The sequence below is a fragment of the Heloderma suspectum genome, chromosome 1 (genome assembly GCF_057233095.1).
Source record: "Heloderma suspectum isolate Gila_16-S chromosome 1, 16-S_ref, whole genome shotgun sequence".
Taxonomy (NCBI): domain Eukaryota; kingdom Metazoa; phylum Chordata; class Lepidosauria; order Squamata; family Helodermatidae; genus Heloderma; species Heloderma suspectum.
This window is the reverse complement of record NC_139458.1, coordinates 242,728,816-242,750,648: the sequence shown is the minus strand read 5'-3', so window position 1 is coordinate 242,750,648 and position 21,833 is coordinate 242,728,816. Positions and strand designations below refer to the sequence as shown.

At 42.8% G+C, this 21,833-nt stretch overlaps 1 protein-coding gene across 4 annotated transcripts in view; it reads left to right on the top strand.

Annotated features, from left to right (window-relative positions):
• CDC5L (cell division cycle 5 like) overlaps nt 1-21,833 on the top strand; it is a 56,686-nt gene that overhangs the window by 13,887 nt on the left and 20,966 nt on the right. For 2 of the 4 annotated variants that reach the window (XR_014786071.1, XM_084822279.1), the window contains exons 8-14: nt 345-533; nt 1,297-1,445; nt 6,962-7,124; nt 11,556-11,720; nt 13,420-13,500; nt 14,015-14,260; nt 15,683-15,880. Coding sequence is in view for 1 of the 4 variants with exons in the window: in XM_084822279.1 (XP_084678405.1) it covers nt 345-533; nt 1,297-1,445; nt 6,962-7,124; nt 11,556-11,720; nt 13,420-13,500; nt 14,015-14,260; nt 15,683-15,880 (1,191 nt within the window). In the remaining 3 variants the exon portion in view is untranslated. Of the gene's footprint in view, nt 1-344; nt 534-1,296; nt 1,446-6,961; nt 7,125-11,555; nt 11,721-13,419; nt 13,501-14,014; nt 14,261-15,682; nt 15,881-17,636; nt 17,741-20,913; nt 21,056-21,833 lie in introns of all 4 variants that reach the window. The other 2 variants (XR_014786074.1, XR_014786073.1) reach the window with 2 other exon arrangements.

Sequence of the window (21,833 nt, the reverse complement as noted above, 5' to 3'; positions counted from 1 at the left end):
CACGTGCCACCACCATTCTGAATATGCAACCTCCAATCGGCCCAATCCTCTGTGACAGCTGAACCCAGACACTGTGGTTTAAACTAGTTGTTAGGTTAACTGTGGGTTGTTTAACCCGTGATTAACCCATAGTGTCCAGGTTTGGACATCGCAGAGCAGCCTCTGATTGGAGGTTGCATATTCAAAATGGCAGCAGCACACGCCATGCCAAATTATTTGCCGCTATTACATGCAAATGGGGCCTGTGTGTCTCATGTCAAGGTTGAGCTTTTATTGGATGTTTTTCAGTGCCTTGGGAATTCTGTTATGTGCAGTTCCGTTACTGGGCTTGATTCCTCTTTAAGATTTCAGATACAGAACTTGAAGAAGTAGTAAAAGTTGGCCAAGCAAGTGAAATTGCACGTCAAACAGCAGAGGAATCGGGGATCACAAACTCCGCTTCCAGCACACTCTTGTCGGAATACAATGTTACCAACAACAGCATTGCCCTTCGAACACCCAAAACACCAGCAGCACAGGACAGGATCCTACAGGTAAAACTTAAATATAACACGTCTCATTTTTAAATTACCCTAGCATCCTAAACCCTTTGTACTTTTACCCCTAAGTCTTTTGTACTTTTATCCTTTATTACAATTCTGTGAAGTAACCAATCTCCCACTAAATCCAGGCAGAGGATGTCCTGTGTCCAGGCAGGTCATTGTACAATTTCTTTGAAAGGGGCTTTGTATGTCTCCCCTCCAGCTTTGAACATAGCCTGGCAAGTAGTGATGCCATCCTATTTCTGCTCTTGTCCAAGCATGGAGAGAGCATGAGAGGAAGGATAGATGGCCGAAACAGCTCAGGTATAGAGTGGGAATATGTGAGAGAGAGAGCCCTGATAAGTTACATTCACTGCCAAGTTCCAGGCAGGTGGCAGCAGGGACTGCTACTCCTCACAAAAAGAAGAGAGTCCAGAAGGTTAATGATCAACGTTTCTGTTGTTTAATCACACTAAATGCTCTGCAAGACTACATGGGCTTAAAGAATCAAAACGCCAAGTTCTCATCTAACTTTGAGACTTGATGCTTTAGCATGAGTTCCTTTTTGAAAATTACATCTTTACTTTTCAGATGGGTGTTGGTGGTTTCAAGGGGAAGAAAGTGTGTTTTCCTCCTAAGAGTACCTGTTAGTGGATGATGCTAAATGTTTTAATCATTACATCTTTTAATATCAGATGTATTAATTTTTGTTAATAATTTTGGTAGAGTTATAATTTTGGAAATTATTGTATGCTTTATATGTCTTGCCATACAGGAAGCTCAGAACTTGATGGCTCTTACAAATGTTGACACTCCGTTGAAAGGTGGTCTTAATACACCTCTACATGAAAGTGACTTCTCTGGGGTAACACCTCAGAGACAAGTTGTTCAGACGCCAAATACTGTGCTTTCCACTCCTTTCAGGTATGTCAAGCTGCTTTGAGCTGTTGGGAAGGGCAAAGATGCATTTCAGCTTTGCTTTACTGAAAGTAAAGGTTTATCTTGTCTTTAAATTAGTTGTACAACAGCAAAAACATTGTATGTTTAATCTCCATTAACAAAGGTCTACAAATTTTTGCTGGCCATGCCAAAAATTGTAGTCGCTGGCGTCTCTCTCTCTCGGCAAATCTCCCCAACACCACTCTGCCGCCGCCACCCACTCCAGCCTTTCCTTACAGAAAACGGCTGATTCGGTGGTGCTGCGTGGAGCAGGAAAGCCTGGCAGGGGAGGGTTTTTCCTGATTTGCCTCTGCATGGCTGGCTGCTCATCACGCTCACCACAGGATGGTGACACATTTGCCATGGTAAGCAGATTTATCAAAGACCTGTTCATTTTAGTTTTTCCATCACCATCATGTTCACAGTAGAACTTGAAACAGGCTGCTGTTTGTGGTAGGGTTTTAGATGTGAGACACAGATTATTAAAACCTTTAATATCCCAGGCAAAATCTTCATGTTTTGTAGACATATGGACAGCTCCAAAGTCAAGTTTACGCTAATGTGACTCTTGGTAGCCCCAGTAAATATAACTTAAATGCTAAAATCCATATAACTGACAGTTGGTCATTTCTTTCAGGTAGATAATGTTGCATACTAGGTGGCTGTAACGGCCCCATTTAATGTTGTGTAACATCGGGTGCTTGCCGGGCCGCAACAAAGCTCACGTGGTGCCGTGAACAGGGGTGGCCGGTACCAGCGGCTCAGCAAGCACCCGATGAAACCAGGTGCAGGTGAGTCTGTCCATCCCTACTATAGATGCAGTACTAAATGTGGACAAAACCATCCACTACCCTGTAGAATTCCTAAACTACCAAATCCGCCTGGGTTGTCTCCACACAAATTACATTTAAAGGTGGGAACACTGATAATGCATTGCGCAACATTGTACTATGGGACATGCCATCAAGTAAAGACCCTAAGGTCCCATGTGATTGAAGCCGCTGTTTTAACTGGGTGTGCTGCAGGTGAAACTCTGCATTCATCCCTAGAATTCCATTGATGCCTTCAGATTATTTGATTTCAAACAAATAAAATTTCCAGTTAAATCCTGCTTTGCTACGACAGACCACAGGGACAGTCACTGACATTTGCTGGTTTGGACTTGTGGACTGAGTGCTTTTCTCATGGACAGTTTTACGTTGCTTGTTCCTGTGTTAAGTTCACCTCACAATTTGTTTATTTTAGCACCGAATGGAAGAACAGCAAACATAGTGTACAAAGAAGCATTCTAAATTTTAGGTTGTTTGTAGGGATCCAAAAAAGAGAGTAGACTGCTAAATGTAATTTATTACAATAGACTAAATATGTGGCATTGCCTGGATATACAGAAAAGTACTATAAAATTAATAGCAATTAGTAAGCAAAAAGTAAAATTGGCTGAAAAGTAATATAAATACAATATGCAGGTAACTTTTTTAACTTCAACTTAAAATCCTTTTTTAACATTGTATACCTATCTCCAACTCCATTAAAACAAAATTCACAACTTAGTGCACAATTCCAGGAAGAAAGGAAGCATTTGAATTGCCTGCTCCTCCCATTCCTTGCCATGTGGATGCCTGACTTGCATCCCCTGTAAATTCAATGTTCTAATTAAATTAATCTGGGCAACGCCGGGTACTTCAACTAGTTCATATATATGAGAAAATGCACACACCCATCCATTCGCAGATCCACAACCATGCACCCTATTAATCTATCACACATAAACACACATATGTCCCTCCACTTCCCCCAAGGGCTCTCCCTTGCTGGCTTTTTCTCACCTGTCCACACCCCACCGGATTTCCTAACCCCCTGCTGCCCATCCTTTTTCTCTAAATGTCTGGAACTTCCTGCTTATTCCCGCTGTCTTAGCTTCCTCTCCTTCAGCTCGGCTCTTGACATCACTTTCCAGTTTGGCTTCTGCCCCTTGCACTCCACTGAAACTGCCCTTACAGAAACCACTGATGACCTCCTTGCTGCCAAATCCAAAGATCTCTACTTAGTCCTTATCCTCCTTGACTTCTCTGCAGCTTTTGAAACTGTTGATCACGCACCTTGACTCCCTTTGTGCTCTAGGTCTTTGTGGTTCTCTCCTCAGCTGATTCTCCTCTGATCTGTCTAATTGATCTTTCAGTGTTTCCATAGCAGAAAGCCCATCCCCTGCTTTCCCTCTCTCCACAGCTTGCCTCAGGGTTCTGTACTTGGTCCTCTGCTATTCTCTTTCTATTCATTGTCTTTGTGTAAAGTCTTCACATCCCATTACTATTGAGTACCACCTATATGCTGATGACACACAGCTTTATCTCTTTCCCCAGAGCTTTCTTCCCCCATCCAGTCCCACATCTTCAACTACCTCTCTGATATTTCTGCTTGGATGTTTCAGTATCATCTCAATTTCAATATGTGCAAGACCAAACTTTACTCTCAAGTCCTCCTCTCCCTTGTTCACTATCCTTATCCCCTTATAAATTACCATATACCCTGTTAATCAGGCACAGTCTTGGTTTTCTCATTGACTCTTCTGTCTCCTTTGACCCCCAAATTCAGTTCGTTATCAAATCATGTTTCTTCTCCCTTTATAACATTACCACAAAAAGGCCCTTCCTCCGTGTCCCCTTGCAAAAATTCTGATCCATTCCATGGTGTTACCTAGAGTGCTGCAGTCATCTACTTCCTTACCTTCCATTGTCTCACCTTGGTCTCTTCCTCTATCCAGAATTCTGTTGCCAAAATTATTCACCTCATCACCCTGACCATGTGACACCCCTCCTTAAATCCTTGCATGCATCCTGTCCACTCCTGGAGCTTTTCATTTTTACCTTCAAACACTTCCACTGCCCTGCCACACACACACACACACACCCCATCCCATCTCTCTCCTATTATATCCCAACACATCCTTTCTGTGACCTTCATTTGTCCAGCCCCAACACTCTCAGAATTCCAAAGTCTTCCTACTACCTGAAATTACTGCACCTTTTCTTATTGCCTCTTATGACTGGACTGGTGTCTTAGAATGCTTGTCATAGTGCCCTGTAGCTCCTGAGATGTATGTTAATGTAACAATAACTAAGCAAAAATATGCATAACTGAAATAATAATGTATTCTACCGTTTATTCCTTCCATTTCCCTCCTGTTGCTGTATCTTTTTCCTTGCATCTGTTTTGAGATTGTTCATTATAAAGCACCATGTACATAGATAATGCTATATACATAAATTATAATTAAAATATGTACCTTCTTTTTTTCTTTTTAAATACATTTCTATCCTACCCACGTCTGCATTCTGTAGGTGGTTTAAAAAAAATTAACCATACAAAATTGCATTAATTTTTTTTAAAAAATCATTATAAAACCAATTCCAGCTAACGCACATGCAGCAACTAACAAATTTAATCCCTGAGGGCCTGATGAAACAGAAAGGTCTTCACTTGCTTTCTGAAGACCAGAAGAAGAGCCAGCCATGAGAGTCTCAAGTGGGAGAACATTCCATAAGCAGAGTGCTATCACTGGAAAGGGCCTGCTCTTTGTGGATGTCACTCTTGCTTCAACTAACCAAGGCTCCCTGAGCAAGACCCGACAAATGATCTAGGAGCCTGGGCAGGTGTTCTTTAATGGTTGTCCCAAACCTTGGATAAAGTTTAGTACTAGCACCTAAAATTTAGCGTGGAAACCAATTCCACCCCTTTAAGCACTGGTGTAATGTGGCCCAGGTGGCTTATGCCAGGTATTAAGTGCACGGTCACATTTTGCACCAACTGAAGTTTCTGAACTGTGTTCAAGGGCAACCCCACATAGACCCCTCTATAATACTATAGAGGTTACCACAATATATATTGCAGTGTCAAGATCCTTTCTCCCCCTCCCCCATGCTCATGAAAGTGCACAAAATGTTAAGCGGATCACCTACTCCCACATTTTTATGCATATCTGCTCAGGATTGTACAGCAGATCTGAAAGTAGGGAGTGTGTATGTTTTTGGGGACACCATATTTCTCAGGTTCACCTCTCTCCAGATCCATTTACGATTGTCCCAGGTTCCCTGGAGTCAAGGTCCAGCCTGAAATGGTTCCATTTGGGGGATCCCCTGCATCCCCCGTTTCCAATCTCAAACTTACCAGATTGGTGGGGGGGCAAATAGGGTCCTCCATTAGGTCCTAGATGTTTCTTCATGCGCAGTGGTGTTGAGGGCTTCATTTGGAAAGGGCGTCTGAAAAAGTCCCAGTGTGTATGCACAGCCTTTTGTATTCTGGCTGTGAAATACTGTTGTATATCGCAATATCATTGGTCTAGTTCACACATAAGTGTGAGTGCCTTTAGGCTTATGCCATCATCCCTTTCCATTCACCTACTTGGATTATCCCTCCCTTCCCTCGTTAGCATTAACTTTGGTGTAGCAGCGTTATATCTGCAGGTTATCACTAGCCATAGTCAGTATACTGAATAGTGTTATGTCTGAACCAGGGCACGCACTCTCTTTTGAGTGTGTAGATCTGTTGTGAGTAAAAAATCTTGTGAAGTACCTGGCCTGTCACCATTTTTGGTTGATCACTTTATCACTTACAATGCAACATCACTCATTCTTCAGCATAGCTCAGCATCCATTTATCCCAGGTGTGGAAGCTCTTTCAGCCCAGTGGCCAAGTTCCATTTTGCATCCCAGTGGTGGGTGGTGCTGAAGGTAAAAGGGGCGGAGCCAAAGACAAAAGGGGCAGGGGCAGAAATACCCAAAATATCAGCGTGTTTAAGCCTGAAGCTCTTACTACCAGCAACGAAGCCTTAGGAGAGCTGTTTTCAACTTTTTACAATAGGGGAAACTGCACAAAAGCTGGGAAACCAGCTCAGTGGTTGGGGAGAGAGGATGGGGCCAGGGGAAGGGGCATGGCCCTCTGGGGAACCCCAGGTAGACTAGATTTGACCTCCAGGCCTGAGTTTCTGCACCCCTGATTTATCCCATATTCTGTAATGAGTTAGGACCTCCTTTCATGCCATACTATCATTTCAATACTATACAATTCCTAGCAGGTCATGCTTGTCTTTCTTTATGTTGCCTGGCAAGTAAGATGGAAGATTCTAGTTCAGGGCTTCTAATGTCTCCCTCTGCTTTTCCTTCTACTGTTCTGCAACACAGTGGGTGGATGCTGGTTGACATTAATGTTCATAACATAGTAAGTTGCATAGACAACACGGTGGATGCAGTTATAGTGGTAATCTTCCATTGCCCAATTCTGATTTTTATGTACTTTTTCTCTCTTTACAACGGCACTTGATAGTAATTGTCTAGCTGACTTCCCTTTTTCCGCTGTGCTTTTTTGTATTTAGTAGTTGTTGAAATACAAAATGGGTGAACTGCTGATTCAAAACTGTAAACCTCAAAGAGACGGGTATTCTGATAAGTGCGTACGTTAGGTTTAACGATGTGCACAAGATATTTGAGCAAATGCATTTTTTTTAGGACTCCTACTCATGGAACCGAAGGCCTAACTCCTCATAGTGGGATGACTCCAAAGCCAGTGGTGGGAGTGACTCCAGGCAGAACGCCACTGCGTGATAAACTAAATATTAATCCTGAAGAGGGAACGGCAGATTACAGTGATCCATCATATACAAAACATATGGTAATTAAGAAATTATTTTAACTTCCATAACCTTATCCTTGTATTGCAAATTGTGATTGGCACTTCCCAAACCAAACACTTTGAACCTTTTGCAAGCATACTTGCGATACAGGAGGTCTCTGACTGGATCTTCTGATTTTAGGGGGAAAAACTGTTTAAACTTGGCGATTGGGATTCAAGTTTTGATTAAGGCTGTCTCAGTGGGAATGGTGGCATTCTAACCTTTGCCTCCCCTCACCACCATTTTCTTGATGTAACCCCCTTCCCCTAGCTGCTTGTAGTCCTGGTGGGGATGGTTGGAAGTTTTTTCCATGGCTCGCCAGAAATGTAATGAAACCTGGGTTGGAGTCAAGAAAAAGCTTGTGTCACCTCAGGCTATCTCAGTCAGTGCCTTACTTCACAGGCCCACTTCACAGTTTGAGAAACTGGCTTCAGAAACATAATGGTGATGTAATAACACAGTGCTTGTGTTCATAACATAAAGGGGAAAATCCAAAGCTATATAGGCAAAGCGATGTAGTGCAATATGGTATATGTCTAGTGAAGCTGTTGTCACATCCATCCAAAGTGTGTGTGTGTGTGTGTGTGTGTATAGGGAGAAAGAGATAATGAGACCCCATTGAATAATAAATATTCAATCTCAAGGAGAGAGAGCCTCTTCTGTAATCTTACTCACTTCTCACATTTTTCATCTTGGCTTCCGAAATGAAGCAGTATGTTACCTTCTGATGAACTTCCCCTATGCAAGCCTTCCCCAACCTAGTGCCTTCCAGATGTTTTGGTCCACAGCCCCCAGGATTCCTGGCCATGCTAGCTAGGACTGATGGGAGTTGAAGTCCAAAACATCTGGAAGGCACTAGGTTGGGGAAAGCTGATCTGTTTACAAAGCTGAATTTTACAAGCATTGCTAACCTTGAGTCCCCAGGTGATGATGGATTAACAGCTTCATCATTCCTGACTTGGCCATGCTGGGTGGGGGTGATGGGAGTTGTAGTCCAAGGTTGGGTAAGACTAAATTTGGTTCTAAATTATTTCCAGATCCTTGGAAATTTCTAGTACACTGTTTTAATGTGTGGATTTATCAAGGATCAGTCCTCCCAGACTAATTTTGTCTCTCCTTTTTTATAAATCGGGTTTTGAGCTTAACCCAGTAATGGTGGGCATTATTTACGGGAAAGCTGTGGATGTAATTTATCTTGATTTCAGCAAAATATTTGACAAAGTTATTTGTGATATTTTGGTTATCAAATTGGTTAAATATACAAGCTAGACTATACTTAATACTATCAAGTGGATTCACAGCTGGTTGGAAAATTGTACTCAGAAGTGTTCATCAGTGGTTTCTTATCAAACGGGAGGGATGTTTTGAGTGGGGTGCTACAGTGTTCTGTAAATAGCCTGGTACTCTTCAACATTTTTATCAGTGACTTAGATGAAGAGTTGGAAGAAATCCTTATCAGAATTGCATCTGACACAAAATGGGGAACAATAAGTAATGTTCCAGAAGACAATAATAACATTCAAAATGACCTTGATAGAATGGAAAACTGTGCTGAAACAAACAAAATGAAATTCAACAGAGACAAAAAAGAAAAATGTGCAGATAAAGGAAGGGAGATACCTGGCTTGGCAGTAGTACATGTGAAAAGAAAAGGATCTTGGGATTGCATTCTGTCATAAGCTGAACATGAGTCAGCAGGGTGATGGACCTCCAAAGAAGGGTTAATAAGAACTTAGGCTGCGTTAACAAAAACATAGTTTCGATGTCACAAGAAGTCATAATTCTCTTTTATTCTGCATTAGTCCTCATCTGAAGTAGTGTATCCAGTTCTAGGCACCTCACTTTAAGAAAGATGTAGACAAATTGGAACAAGTTCAGAGGAGGGTAATAAAGATGGTCAGAAGAATGCAAAATAAGCCATGAGAGGAAAGGTCAAAGAAACTGGGTATGTTCAGCCTTTTAGAAGAGAATGGGGGGACACGGCAGCAATCTTCAAATACCTGAAGGGCTGTCACATAGAAAAGAGCAAATACTAGTTCTCTGTTGCCCCACAAGGCAGGACTAGATCTAATGGGTTTGAGTTACCGGAAGGTAAATTACAGTTGAACATTAGGAGAAGCTTCTTAATGGTTGTTCAAATGGAGCCAATTATAGTGGGGGGAGGGGCTCTCCCTTGCTTGAGGTCTTCAAGCAGGGAAGTAGAAAGCCATCTGTTGGGGGTTCAGTAGTTCTAGGTCGAGCAGGGAGTTAGATTACATGGCTTATAAGGCATCCTCCAACTGTATTCTAATGCTGTCCAGTTAGCTGTGGTGTAAAAAACCAAAACTTGAGAAGAATATTCTCATGGGTGCTTGCTGCCTGATTCTGCCATATTCTATGGTTCCTTATATCCACTTGAAGACATTCATTTAGATCTTCTAGCCCCAAACACAAGCATATCCAAAGTACTTTGTAAACCATTTTAAAGGACATTGCTTCTCCTCTAGCATTATGTTAACGTTTAAATAGTACTTCCCTATGGGTATTGGAGGTGCATCTTTTGAACGGGATAGCCCTGACATTGAAGGATGATATAAACTAGTGATATAAACATCACATGAATAGTCTTTACAGGTATCCAGATCTTTGACATTAAATAGCTGTGACACATTTTTTTAGCTACTCCCAGAAAATTGGAGGGGTGATATGTAATGGAATCAATCTCATTAGGTGACCATTTTACAACCTTTAATTAGTCTTACAAGGTAGGTTATATCAGTATTCTTTAACTTAAGGAAGTACACGTGAAGTTGAAAATAAGAACTAGTTCACACAATTAATTTTCTTACCCATAGAAGCAGTCCTGACTTTTCTGGGTGCATACTTACATAGACATCATCTGGGTGATCATTGAGGTTATCAACTCCCAGTTTCTGTGATTGCAGCTAGAATGATCACAGATACTGACAGGAGCAATAATTGAGAATTATGCTTAAAACCTCTCATTAATTCTGTTTAATTCTGTCAATTAATTCTTAATTAAGTTTGATCACTTCATAATTCTGAACTTACTGTAACAGGAAAGTCACGGATATGGGAGCTGGTCCACAGTGTCAGGGCCCAGCTTCAGTACTGCAGTGGGCCTTGTAGGTTATAGCCAGGATTTGATTAGAAGTAGCCTGGAAGGGCTTGGGCCTATTCAGCCTCTGGAATGTCAGAATCTGCGTGAGCTTATGTCAGTGTTCTCAGAGCAGAGCCAGGGGAGTCATCCAACTCCCTGTCCACCTGCAGGTCTGGTCTTGGCATGCAAGGAGGCTGGAAGCTGACAGAGGTGGGGTGGAGTATGCAGACTGGTTGCCCAAGTTGAAGCATCAATGCTGGAGGGCTTAGCAGGGATGCTCTGTTTAGGCAGGGCCCTTGCTGAAAGGCTAAAGGTCCTTGTCTGTCAAGAGATCCGGAGGGGGTGTCTTACAGTTGCATCTTCCCTTTTAAGCTGATGCAAAGATGAAGAGTCTTTGCTAGGAACATCTCGTCTTCATTGCCCAAAGCCTTCTCTATCTGGATCCATCATTGTCTGGGCTTTTGGAGGCCCTCTGCGCATGGACTCTTCCTTAATTGGAACTTTGGATTGCTAAAGACTTGCCGTGAAAAGTACTGTGAGGCTTTTCATAGACTTGTACTCTTGTTTGCTGTGGATTGTGTGTCTTTGTTTGTCATCAGGTCAGCGTACCATCAGGCTGGGTTTGATCTATGACTTTTGGACTTTCCTCTGCCTGGACTGATGCAGCATAGAGTTACCACTGCGGACAGTGGCATGGAACTCCTTGCATATGTGGGTTTACCCTTCCTTTGGTCTTGATAGGCATCAACCATGTAGCCTGGAGTTATCGACAAAAGATTAAAAGTTGGACTGACTCTCTGTGGGTATGGTTTTGTTTAGGCCTTTCAAGAATTTACCCCTTGATTACCTGAGGGATCATTCCAGGAATAATTCCCATTCGTTGTCTGGGGTTTGGAACCCCGTGTATAGATTGCCTGGGTTAGATACGCTAGGAATCCGGAGTCCCTTCCCTTGTGTTCAGAACTGTGGAGATGGCAACAGGGAAACCACGTTGATGAGGATCTCAGTCACGATGGTAGTGTTTAGTTTTGGACTGTTCTGGAATTATGTAGAGCCTACAGCTACTGAGCATCAGCTATATGATTTCTGAAGAGTAACCAGTAAGCTTTTGCCATGGGATTTCCTGCAATAAAGAAATCTTACTGATTTAGGTGTCCGCTGTCAGAATGCCTGAGCATTTATGCTGGGGGGATCGGGAAACCTGACAAACAGCCACTTAAAAGCACCAGGCTGGCTGAAAACTAAAATCACTTTTTTCTCTATTGTTGATTTTAGGAAAATTAATATTGATCTTATATTTAATTTATTAAATTGCTTTAACATTCCACAGGAAAGAGAATCCCGTGAAAATTTGCGCCTAGGGCTTATGGGTCTTCCTGCTCCAAAGAATGACTTTGAAATTGTTCTGCCAGAAAATGCAGAAAAAGAACTTGAGGATCATAATGCGGATGATACATACATAGAAGATGCAGCTGATGCAGATGCTCGCAAACAGGTAGGAATGAATTCTTGAATGTGTGAAGGACTGGCAGAGGGGTTTGGTGGTTGAGAAGAGTCTAAAATAGGGCACGGGACAGGAAGAGAACAGGAGGACATCATACACCCTGCCATGTTACTATTTATTTATTTAAAATAATTATGTCCCACCCTTTAGTAATATACTCCAAGGGAAGTTAAAAATCAAATGAATTAAAATAAACATCAAAACAACCAATCAATAAGAGACAATAAAAACATGAGAGCATCACAGCAGCCAGTTAAGAGTGGGCACCAGGCGAGCCTCCCTGGGAGGAGAATTCCAAAGCATCCAGTGGCAAAACTGGATCATTCTGCACCTCCAGACTGAGCCTGACTGGAGGGAGCGCAGCCCCATCCAGAACACCACCTCTCTAGTGAGAGGAAGCATCCGTTGTACGTTCATCTTGTCAAGGCTGGGCTTGAGGTTATTGTCCTCATCCAGTCCATTACTAATCCTACAGATCGGTTCAGCACTCCACTGCCTTACCTGAATTGGCTTAAGTAAAGTTGGGTGACATCAGCAGTTTCATATATATGTTAAATATCATGGAAAATAAGATGGAACCCTGCAGGACTCCTAGCATAAAAACCACAGGGCTAAGCAGTAGTCTCCCAGCACCACCTTCTGGAATTGGGACTTCAGGTGGGAGCAGAACCTCTGAAGTGTGATGCCCCCAATCCTCAGCCCAGAAAACCTATCCCAAAGGATACCATGGTCTGTGGTTTGAAAGCCGCCGAGAGGTCCAAGAGAATAAGCAGTGTCCCACTCCCCCTGTCCTTCTCCTAGCATAGGTTATCCATCAGAGAGGCCAAGACTGTTTCAGTGCCAGAATTGAGACTGAAGTCAGAGTGAAATACATCCATTAATCAGTCTCATCCAGGACTACCTGAAGATGCACAACAACTACTTGTTTAGGACCTTTCTCAGGAAAGAGACTATTTGTAACCAGCCATTACAGTCTGGTTTCTTTAGGAGTGGTCTTCCCTTCGGTGTACCTAGGTCCACCCCCTCTTATAAGGAGACAATAATAATTTGGGTGCAACCAGTCAACCTTGCTAGATGCCTTAAATTATGAAGAGCAGGGATCAAGCAAACAAATGGTAGATTGCACCCATGCTAGCAGGAATATATTAGGGCTGCATTATTTTTGTGAGAACTGCTGTAGGGGCATCTTTTCCAAGCATGATCTAAAACCTGTGACAAGTATTTCATTGGGTTGAGGTTAGCCTTTCAGCTAGAATTCATGGCCTGTATTCTAGCATCCCAATAATGTGTGGAACATCCTTGGAACTACTTTCTAAGGGAGGAGAGGGGTTGGTCTGGCAGTTGCAGTATTTGGATTTGGGAATGAATATTATCCAAGTCAGCTTTCGCTTGCGATTCTTGGATTCTTTTTGGCCCCTTATGGCAGATAGCTAAGCTTACTCCACAGGCATGTTCCTGCAGTTCACCGATCTCTGCTCGGGCCAAAGCATTCTGGATTATGGAAGAAAGGTTCTGAGTTCTGGCACGGTGTTATGTTATCTTTCCCAACCTTTGCAGCACTAATTTCAATTTTTTTAGTCTTTTGCTTTCCATCAAGACACGCTTTCCTACAGAAGAGTCTTGGGTTGAGAGGCCTTAGACAGCTTTTGTAGCATTTGACCTACACATTAAATGCCAAATGTCTTTCTAGACCATTCGGGAAATGGAGCGTCTAAAGGTGCTGAAGCGGATGCACAAAGCAGTTCAGAAAGATCTGCCAAGACCCTCTGAAGTAAGTTATTCCTCATTTTAATAAGGATAAAATATGTTTAAAGCAAGATACGTTTTGCTATTTGTTGGTGAAATGGCAAAATAATAGATATTTGTAAGCTGTAGTATAGGAGTCAGCAACTGGAGCCCTAGGGCCAAATCTAAGCTGTGGAAAAGTAGTGTTTGTGGCTCTAGAATTTGCTGCCAGTAGGAAGTGTATGTTGAGATGCTGGTCCACCTTCCCTTGCTTCCTTCTCAAAGTAGCTGGCTGGGGAACGCTGGGAGTTGTAGGACTTTTTCTGTCTAAACATGCATAGAATTGCACCTTAAGTTGCTGATTGGGGCTGTTGTGAAGTGAAATTAATGAAGATAGCAAAAAATTGATTTCTGATGCTTGTCAAATTATGTGGACTTAAAATGTGTATATCTCCTTAAGGATGCATTCTGGTGGTACAAAATGCTGAAATTAAATAAAAACTGTGTTAGTTGATTTGTAGCAGAGGTTGCTCTTAAATGGCAGTATATTTTTGGCTTAGGTAAATGAAACAATCCTGAGACCTTTAAATGTAGAGCCGCCTCTAACAGATTTACAGAAGAGTGAAGAGCTGATTAAGAAAGAGATGATTACCATGCTTCACTTTGACCTTGTGCATCATCCTTATGGAGAGCTCCCAGGAGGCAAAAAAGGGAAAGTCCCTGGATTTGGAACCAGCAGTACAGAGCACATATCTTACCTTGAACACAATCCATATGAGAAGGTCTCAAAGGAAGATCTCAAGAAGGTATATATAGAATATTTATTTGCATTATTTGTGCTCTCTGCCTTGCCACTATGTAGCATAGTATTGTATTTTGCAAGCCCACACCAGCTGATTGGAAAATCTCTAAAGCATACTTCTGGGAATTCTTTGGCAGTACTGTTGACGATTCATTAAGCAGCCTTCTTCCTAAGGTTTAGCTTCATACTAGGAAGTTACTGCATGAATGTGTTGCTGCATAGAAAATGGAATCTTTTAAAACAAAATTTGGGATTTGATAGCTTGGTTGTTCAATCTTTCAGACCTGGGACTGCAACCTGATAAATGGGATCCAGTTTTAATATGCATGTCATGTCCCTATCTGTCCTTTGCTGCCTTTCTCAGGGCAGGTGTACACTTCAAACATATCAGTTTAATTGTATGTATCACACTTACATCCCACCCTTTTCCAAGGAGTGTAGAGCGGTGTATATTGTATATGGTTCGCACAACAATCCTGTGAAGTTAGTCTTGGCTTTTGAGTCTTGCTTTTTGGGGGAGAGACAAGCCAGAGTTTCCAGTTCAGATGTCATGCTAAACAAGCCAAGGACAGAAAGTCCCTGGCTTGTATAGCTGCTCCCCCTGGCAGAAGGAGCCAAGCGGGAGGGACAGGGCTACTTGCACCAGCCTGCTGATTCGCTCACAGTTTACCATGATGTGCGAACTGGTCCACAGTCTCCCTTCTTTAACATTTGTTCATAGCTTGTTACAATAAGCAGTGTTTTATTTAGACTCCCATAATAGCTTGCCCCCTCATTGCTGATCTTCCCCCTGCAATGTGCAGCAATATGATCATGTTGGATGTGTTCTAGGATGCATTCTTAGTTCATGGGGACTGATAGCTAGGCCTAGCAAGTCTGGCTGGCACCTTGCGTGAATAGTGTGTGCCTTAGAATGCATTCCCAGAGTCCTCTGCACACAGATAAATTCCGCAATGTAGATATAAGGTGACTTTTTGTAATTGTCTTGTAGTGCAGATCCTGAATTATTCACCCCATACTCTGATAATAGTTTCCTCTCCCTCATTTTGGTCTGTGATTCCAAAATGTATTGAACCAATCCCAAGACAAGAGGATGCTTCTCCAATGAAAGTTGACTCCAAAAAGTTGTCTTTATGTGGAAAAATGGCTTTGTGAATACACAATTAGACTGCTTCATTTTTTTAAAAGCAACAAAAGAGATTGGAGGGGCAAGGGGGGCTAGTGTACTCATTTTGTATATTAGGTACAGCAAACATACGTGAAAACTCTGGGGCAAGTGTCACCATGAGGGTTTTCCTGACTACTTACTGAATGACCCAAACAAGTACTATTCTTTGTATAGAGAAGATGCCGTTTTAGATTGTACATTGATTGTACAAGCACAGCAAGAAATGTTAAGTTGTAATTAAACCCTTATTTCAAACAGGCTGAAGAATTCTTGGCCCAAGAAATGGAAGTAGTGAAGCAAGGGATGGGGCATGGAGAGCTTTCAAGTGAAGCTTATAACCAGGTGTGGGAAGAATGTTACAGCCAGGTATTATTCCTACCTGGACAGAATCGCTACACACGAGCTAACTTGGCCAGTAAAAAAGACAGAATTGAGTCACTTGAGAAAAGACTAGAGGTTAGTATAACTTCTTTAATTTTATCGCTGATTCTGTGGAGCTTTTATTACGTATCCTTGCATTAAAAGACCAGTATCATTCATCTTGTGGTAGAATTAAAGAGCAATCCTGTTTGGGTGGGCGGTGGGGTAAGCAATGAAGCCAGTGCAGTAGGTCAGGGGGTGTTATTCTTTCTGATATTCCAAATTTACTTCATGTTAGCCACAACAGGAGGGAATTTCCCTATGCTAGCTCCAGGGTTGGCATAGCTCACAGGCCAGAATCAGACCCATCTGGGAGAACAGAGTAGCTTTGGATCCAGCGGGTCCAAAGCTGTCTCCTCAGCCCTGCAGTGCTCCATTTCAGGGCTTTTAGTCAATGGGAAAACTGCTGGCAGCAGCTGTCCACCTTGTACCCTAACCTGCAATCCAAGAAGGAGATTCCTACAAGAGTTTTACAAAGAAAAGAACTAGCACTATGACATGCAGGCCTATCATAGAGTCATAGAATAGTAGGGTTGGAAGGGGCATATAAGACCATCGTGTCCAACCCCCTGCTCAATGCAGGAATCCAAGTCAAAGCATCCCTGACAGGTGGCTGTCCAGCCTCATCTTGAATGCCTCCAGTATGGGAGAGCCCACCACCTCCCTAGGGAATTGGTTCCATTGTCATATTGCTCTAACAGTCAGGAGGTTTTTCCTGATGTTTGGCTGTAATCTGGCTTCCTGTAGCTTGAGCCCATTATTCCGTGTCCTGCACTCTGGGATGATCAAGAAGAGATGCTGGCCTTCATCTCTGTGACAACCTTTCAAGTACTTGAAGAGCGCTATCCTATCTCCCCTCAGTCATCTCTTCTCAAGGCTAACCATGCACAGTTCTTTCAGTCTCTCCTCATAGGGCTTTGTTTCCAGTCCCCTGATCATCTTCCTTGCCCTTCTCTGAACCCTCTCCAGTTTGTCTGCATCCTTCTTAAAAGTGTGGCACCCAGAACTGGACACAGTACTCCAGATGAGGCCTAGCTAGTGCTGAGTAGAGGGGAACTAGTACTTCCCGGGATTTGGAAGCTATGCTTCTATTAATGCAGCCCAAAATAGCATTTGCCTTTTTTGCAGCCACATCACATTGTTGGCTCATATTCAGCATGTGATCTACAACAATTCCAAGATCCTTCTCGCTTGTAGTATTGTTGAGCCAAGTATCCCCCATTTTGTAACTGTGCATTTGGTTTCTTTTTCCTAAGTGCAGAACTTGGCATTTATCCCTATTAAATGTCATTCTGTTGTTTTCTGCTCAGCGCTCCAGCCTATCAAGATCACTTTAAATTCTGTTTCTGTCTTCCATGGTATTAGCTATTCCACCCAATTTTGTGTCATCTGCAAATTTGATCAGCATTCCCTGCACCTCCTCCTCCAAGTCATTCATAAAAATGTTGAAGAGCACTGGGCCCAGGACTGAGCCTTGTGTTACCCCACTCGATACCTCTCCCCAGTTTGAGAAGATCCCATTGTTAAGCACTCTTTGAGTTTGATTCTGTAGCCAACTGTGGATCCACCGGGTCATTGTTTCATCTAGCTCACTTTGAGCTAGTTTGCTAAACAGGATATCATGGGGCACTTTGTCGAAAGCTTTGCTGAAGTCGAAGTATATTATGTCCGCAGCATTCCCACAGTCCCTAAGGGAGGTTACCTGATCCAAAAATGAGATCAGATTAGTCTGGCAGGATTTGTTCTTGACAAATCCATGTTGGCTTTGAGTAATCACTGCATTGTTTTTAAGGTGCTTCCAGATGGATTGCTTTATCATCTGCTCCAGAATTTTCCCAGGGATTGATGTCAGACTGACTGGTCTGTAGTTCCCAGGTTCCTGCTTTTTACCCTAAGGTAGGGACAACATTAGCCCTCCTCCAGTCATCTGGCCCTTCACCCGTCCACCATGATTTCTCAAAGGTAATAGACAGTGGTTCTGAGAGCTCTTCAGCCAGTTCCTTTTTTTACTCTAGGATGCAGTTCATCTGGCCCTGGAGATTTGAACTCATTCAAAGTAAATAGGTGTTCCTTGACCATATGCCTGTCAATCTCAAGCTGCAATCCTGCCCCTTCAGCCTGTACTTTGCCTTTGCCAGGGGGCTCATAGATCTTCTTTCGGGAGAAGACTGAGCTAAAGTAGGAATTGAGCACTTCTGCCTTTTCCTTGTCATCTGTTATCATTTTGCCATTCTCGTTTAATAGCTGAACCACCCTTTCTTTCCTCTGTCTTTTTCTATGCACGTATCTGAAGAAAGCCTTTTTGTTGCTTTTAGCATTCCTCGCTAACCTCAGCTTGTTCTCAGCTTTAGCTTTCCTGATGCCATCCCTGCATTCTGTGCTACCTGCCTGTACTCTCCGTTTATAGCTTGGCCTTCCTTCTACTTCCTATATGTGTCTTTTTTTGTTTTCAGGTCATCCCTAAGCTTTTTGTGAAGCCACATTGGCTTCTTCTGTTGTCTTCCACCTTTTCTTCTTGTTGGAATTGTTTGTAATTGTGCCTTTGGAATTTCCTTTTTTAAAAACTCCCACCCATCTTGAACTCCTTTTCTCATTAGGGTTGCTCGCCATGGGACCTTACTGATCATTGTTCTGAGTTGATTAAAACTGGCTTTCCTAAAATCCAGGGTACGCCTTTGGCTACATTCGGCTTTTGCTTCTTTTAGAACCAAGAACTCAAGTATAACATGGTCGCTTCCCCCCAGAGTTCCTGTTAGCGCTACTTTATCCACTGAGTCACCTCTGTTGATTAGGATCACGCCAAGGATAGCCAATCCTCTAGTTCCTTCCTCCACTTTCTGTAGGAGGAAGTTATCAGCAACACAAGTCAGGAATTTCTTGGCGGGGCTATGTTTTGCAGAATTTGTCTCCCAACAAATATCAGGGAAATTGAAGTCCCCCATTACTACTACATCATGCTTCCTTGAACCATTGGCAATTTGCTTTTCAAAAGTTTCATCCTCATCTTCTCCTTGATTGGATAGGCGGTAGTAGACACCGACCACCATGTTCCTTTTATTTTTTGCTCCATTTATTTTAACCCAGATGCTCTTGATGAGGCTACCAAGCTGATCCTCCTGTATTTCTGTGCAGAGATATGTATTTTTAACATGACTGGATTATCTGATCTGTGATCCCTGCTTGTTTCTGAATATTGGATTGAAGAATTTACTGTGTGTGGAAACCATAACAAAAACTATGACCCCCCGCCCACACACAATTGTCAAATAAAATGTAAAATGGACCTCATTTCTCTGTTAAGGAACCTTGTAGTATTGCATGTATTTGTATTCATTGTTGACCAGCAGAGTGCACTATTGCTGTATGGAATACTTCATGATATGGCATGCTCATATGACAGGGAAAGATGAACTGTTAATTGCTTTCTTACATACACTTCGGCACAATATTTTCCTTATAGATAAAATTGCCATGGTGTTTTAAATATTCAGTCTGTCCTGTGGCTCTGTAGGTTAAGACTGAGATCCTATAGACAGTTACCTGGGAGTAAGTAGGCGTAACTGCTTAGAGATTTTATTATAGTAAGTGGTTTATAAGTATTACTAATAAATAAAATAAGTGGTGGCTGGTTGCCTACTGACACTGGTGGGTCATGGGACGGATCCCCAGAGGCAGTGCCAAGGGGTCACCAAGGGCCACACCAGAGCAACCAATACAGTAACACTCTCCACATTTTGCCACAATCATTGTACAGGAAATGGAAACTGAGGCATGCAAAGGTCAGCAGTGCAAAACCAAGTTTTGGGGGAACATTTTTAATCAGCCTAGGGGTCACCACCAGTTTTAGAAAGAGAACCACAGACCCCAGAGGCCACCACAGACCTTTGAGGACAACCCAAGGCTTAAAAAAGGATTACAGACCCAAGTGGGGGGACCCACTCATCCTTAGAAATAATAATAACGATGATGATGATGCAATTCATGATAACCTCAGAGCCACACAGAAAAACAGACTTTGAAACCCAGCAGCAAGTTCTGAGCATCCAAAATACACTTCTTTAACATGAGCATCCCCACAGCTCACCCTCTGCCCATGCCTCCTTAGAAGTGACAGTGAGAAGCAGCACAGTACAAAATCCGGTTCATGAATGTCTTTTCACAAGTAAGGAGGACAGGGTTTCTTGTGAGTAAGCATGGGCAACAAGTCCTGAGAGTCAAAAATATGCCCCTTTAATATGAGCATCCCACAGCCCACCCTTGTTCCATGCCTCCTTAGAAGTAATAGTGTCTTCTCACAAGGGGCTCCTGCTCTCCCCGGACAAAAATTAACAGACCCCCCCCCACACACACACGCACACACGCACTCACGCACTCACGCACACATACCTGCTATTGCTGCGTTCTTCCCCTCTGGTTTCACACTTGCACATGCTCTCTCTCTCTCTCGTTCTTTTCTCTCTCTCAATAAATAAGTTATCATCCAATTGGTACTACAGAGAGAAAGAATGCCCAGAGAGACTCCTGTCTCCCCCGTGCTGCAAATAATCCAGTCAAGGCCAAAGTAACTGTTTGGGTTATCATGTATAGTGGAACTATGCATGATTTCTTTATCTTTGTGTAAGCATGTGCAGCCCTGCTTTGGATCAGGACCACCGTGTTCCAGGAGGGGGCGGGTTAAACTTTTCCCCCACCTGTTTTTGCCCCAAATTCCACAGACATACCAGGGGGTGGGGGGAGTTAGAAGGAGGAGGTGGAGGAAATCCATTGGCTTCAATGCAGGAGTGTATGTTTTTAAAAACCCAATTGGGGGTGAAATTTCAGAACAAAAACAGGTGGAAGGGAAGGTTTAACCACCTTCCTGGAGCACCATGGTCCCAGTCCGAATTGGGGCTGTGTGTGTTTACTTGAGAGTAAGAAAAACATTTAGTTTGCCCCTCAGACCTCATGGCAAAGCAAATCGCTGTTGTTCCTGATGATGCACTACCACTTTTTCCTGAGCCTGCCAAGTGATCAGCACCTTCAGTGCATCACTTTACTTTTATTCTTTCTTGCATGTGCACCCCCACCAGTGCCCGTTCAACCCATCTGTAGAGAGAGATGGCTTGCTAATGTGATTGGCTCAGCATGGCAGTATTTTAAAAAATGTCCAGTTTCGAGGGATCATTCTGAAGAATGCTCTCCAGGAAAAGCATTTCCAACCCTGTTGTGCATGTGAGTGAGCTGTGTTGCCTCCCTGCCTGCTCTGCTGTGTTTTTCTGACGCTTGTCTGTACTGGGGAATGTTCTAGGCCTGTGAAGCTATTATGTATGCTCAGTATTCCCCCTAGCCTGCAAGAGAGGAAGAAGTGGGCAAAGAGTGTGGAGCATTGGCACGCTGCTTCAGGCAGCAGTTTGGTTTGGGTTTGGGAGGAGGGGCTGGGAGAGGGGAGGAGGGAAGTAGGAAGTGGTTCAGTGCCCTGCTTGCCCCTACTGATGGGCTGTGCCTGAGTCCACTGAATGCAGTGTGAAAAGCATATCACAATTGTAATACTTTGATTTTTAAACCTTTTCCATTCCTAGCACTCTGTGCATTGCCTGTTAGATCTACTTGCAATGGGGTGGGGGGATTCTATAACCTTCCCTAGATTTCACGATTTGACTCATGTAATATAAGGTGAACATACTACTTTTAAATAAGTTTTTCTCCATATATATAATTTATTTCTGTGAAATTGCTACAAGAAATTCTTGTTGAAGTCTGCAGAAGGCTACCTGTATAGGTATAAATGTAAGCTGTGAGAGGTCTTTCTTGGAATTATGAGAAATGAATGCATGAAGCTGCACAGTAAAATATACCATTTTAGATACATTTTCTCTTCCAGAAATGTAGGCCCGGTTCGTACATAATGAGAACCTACTGTGGGTGAATTTCCCCACAGGTCTTCTCATCGTGGCAGCAGCTACCATTTTGAATATGCAGGGCGTGGCGTAATTTATTTTTACATGTGAAC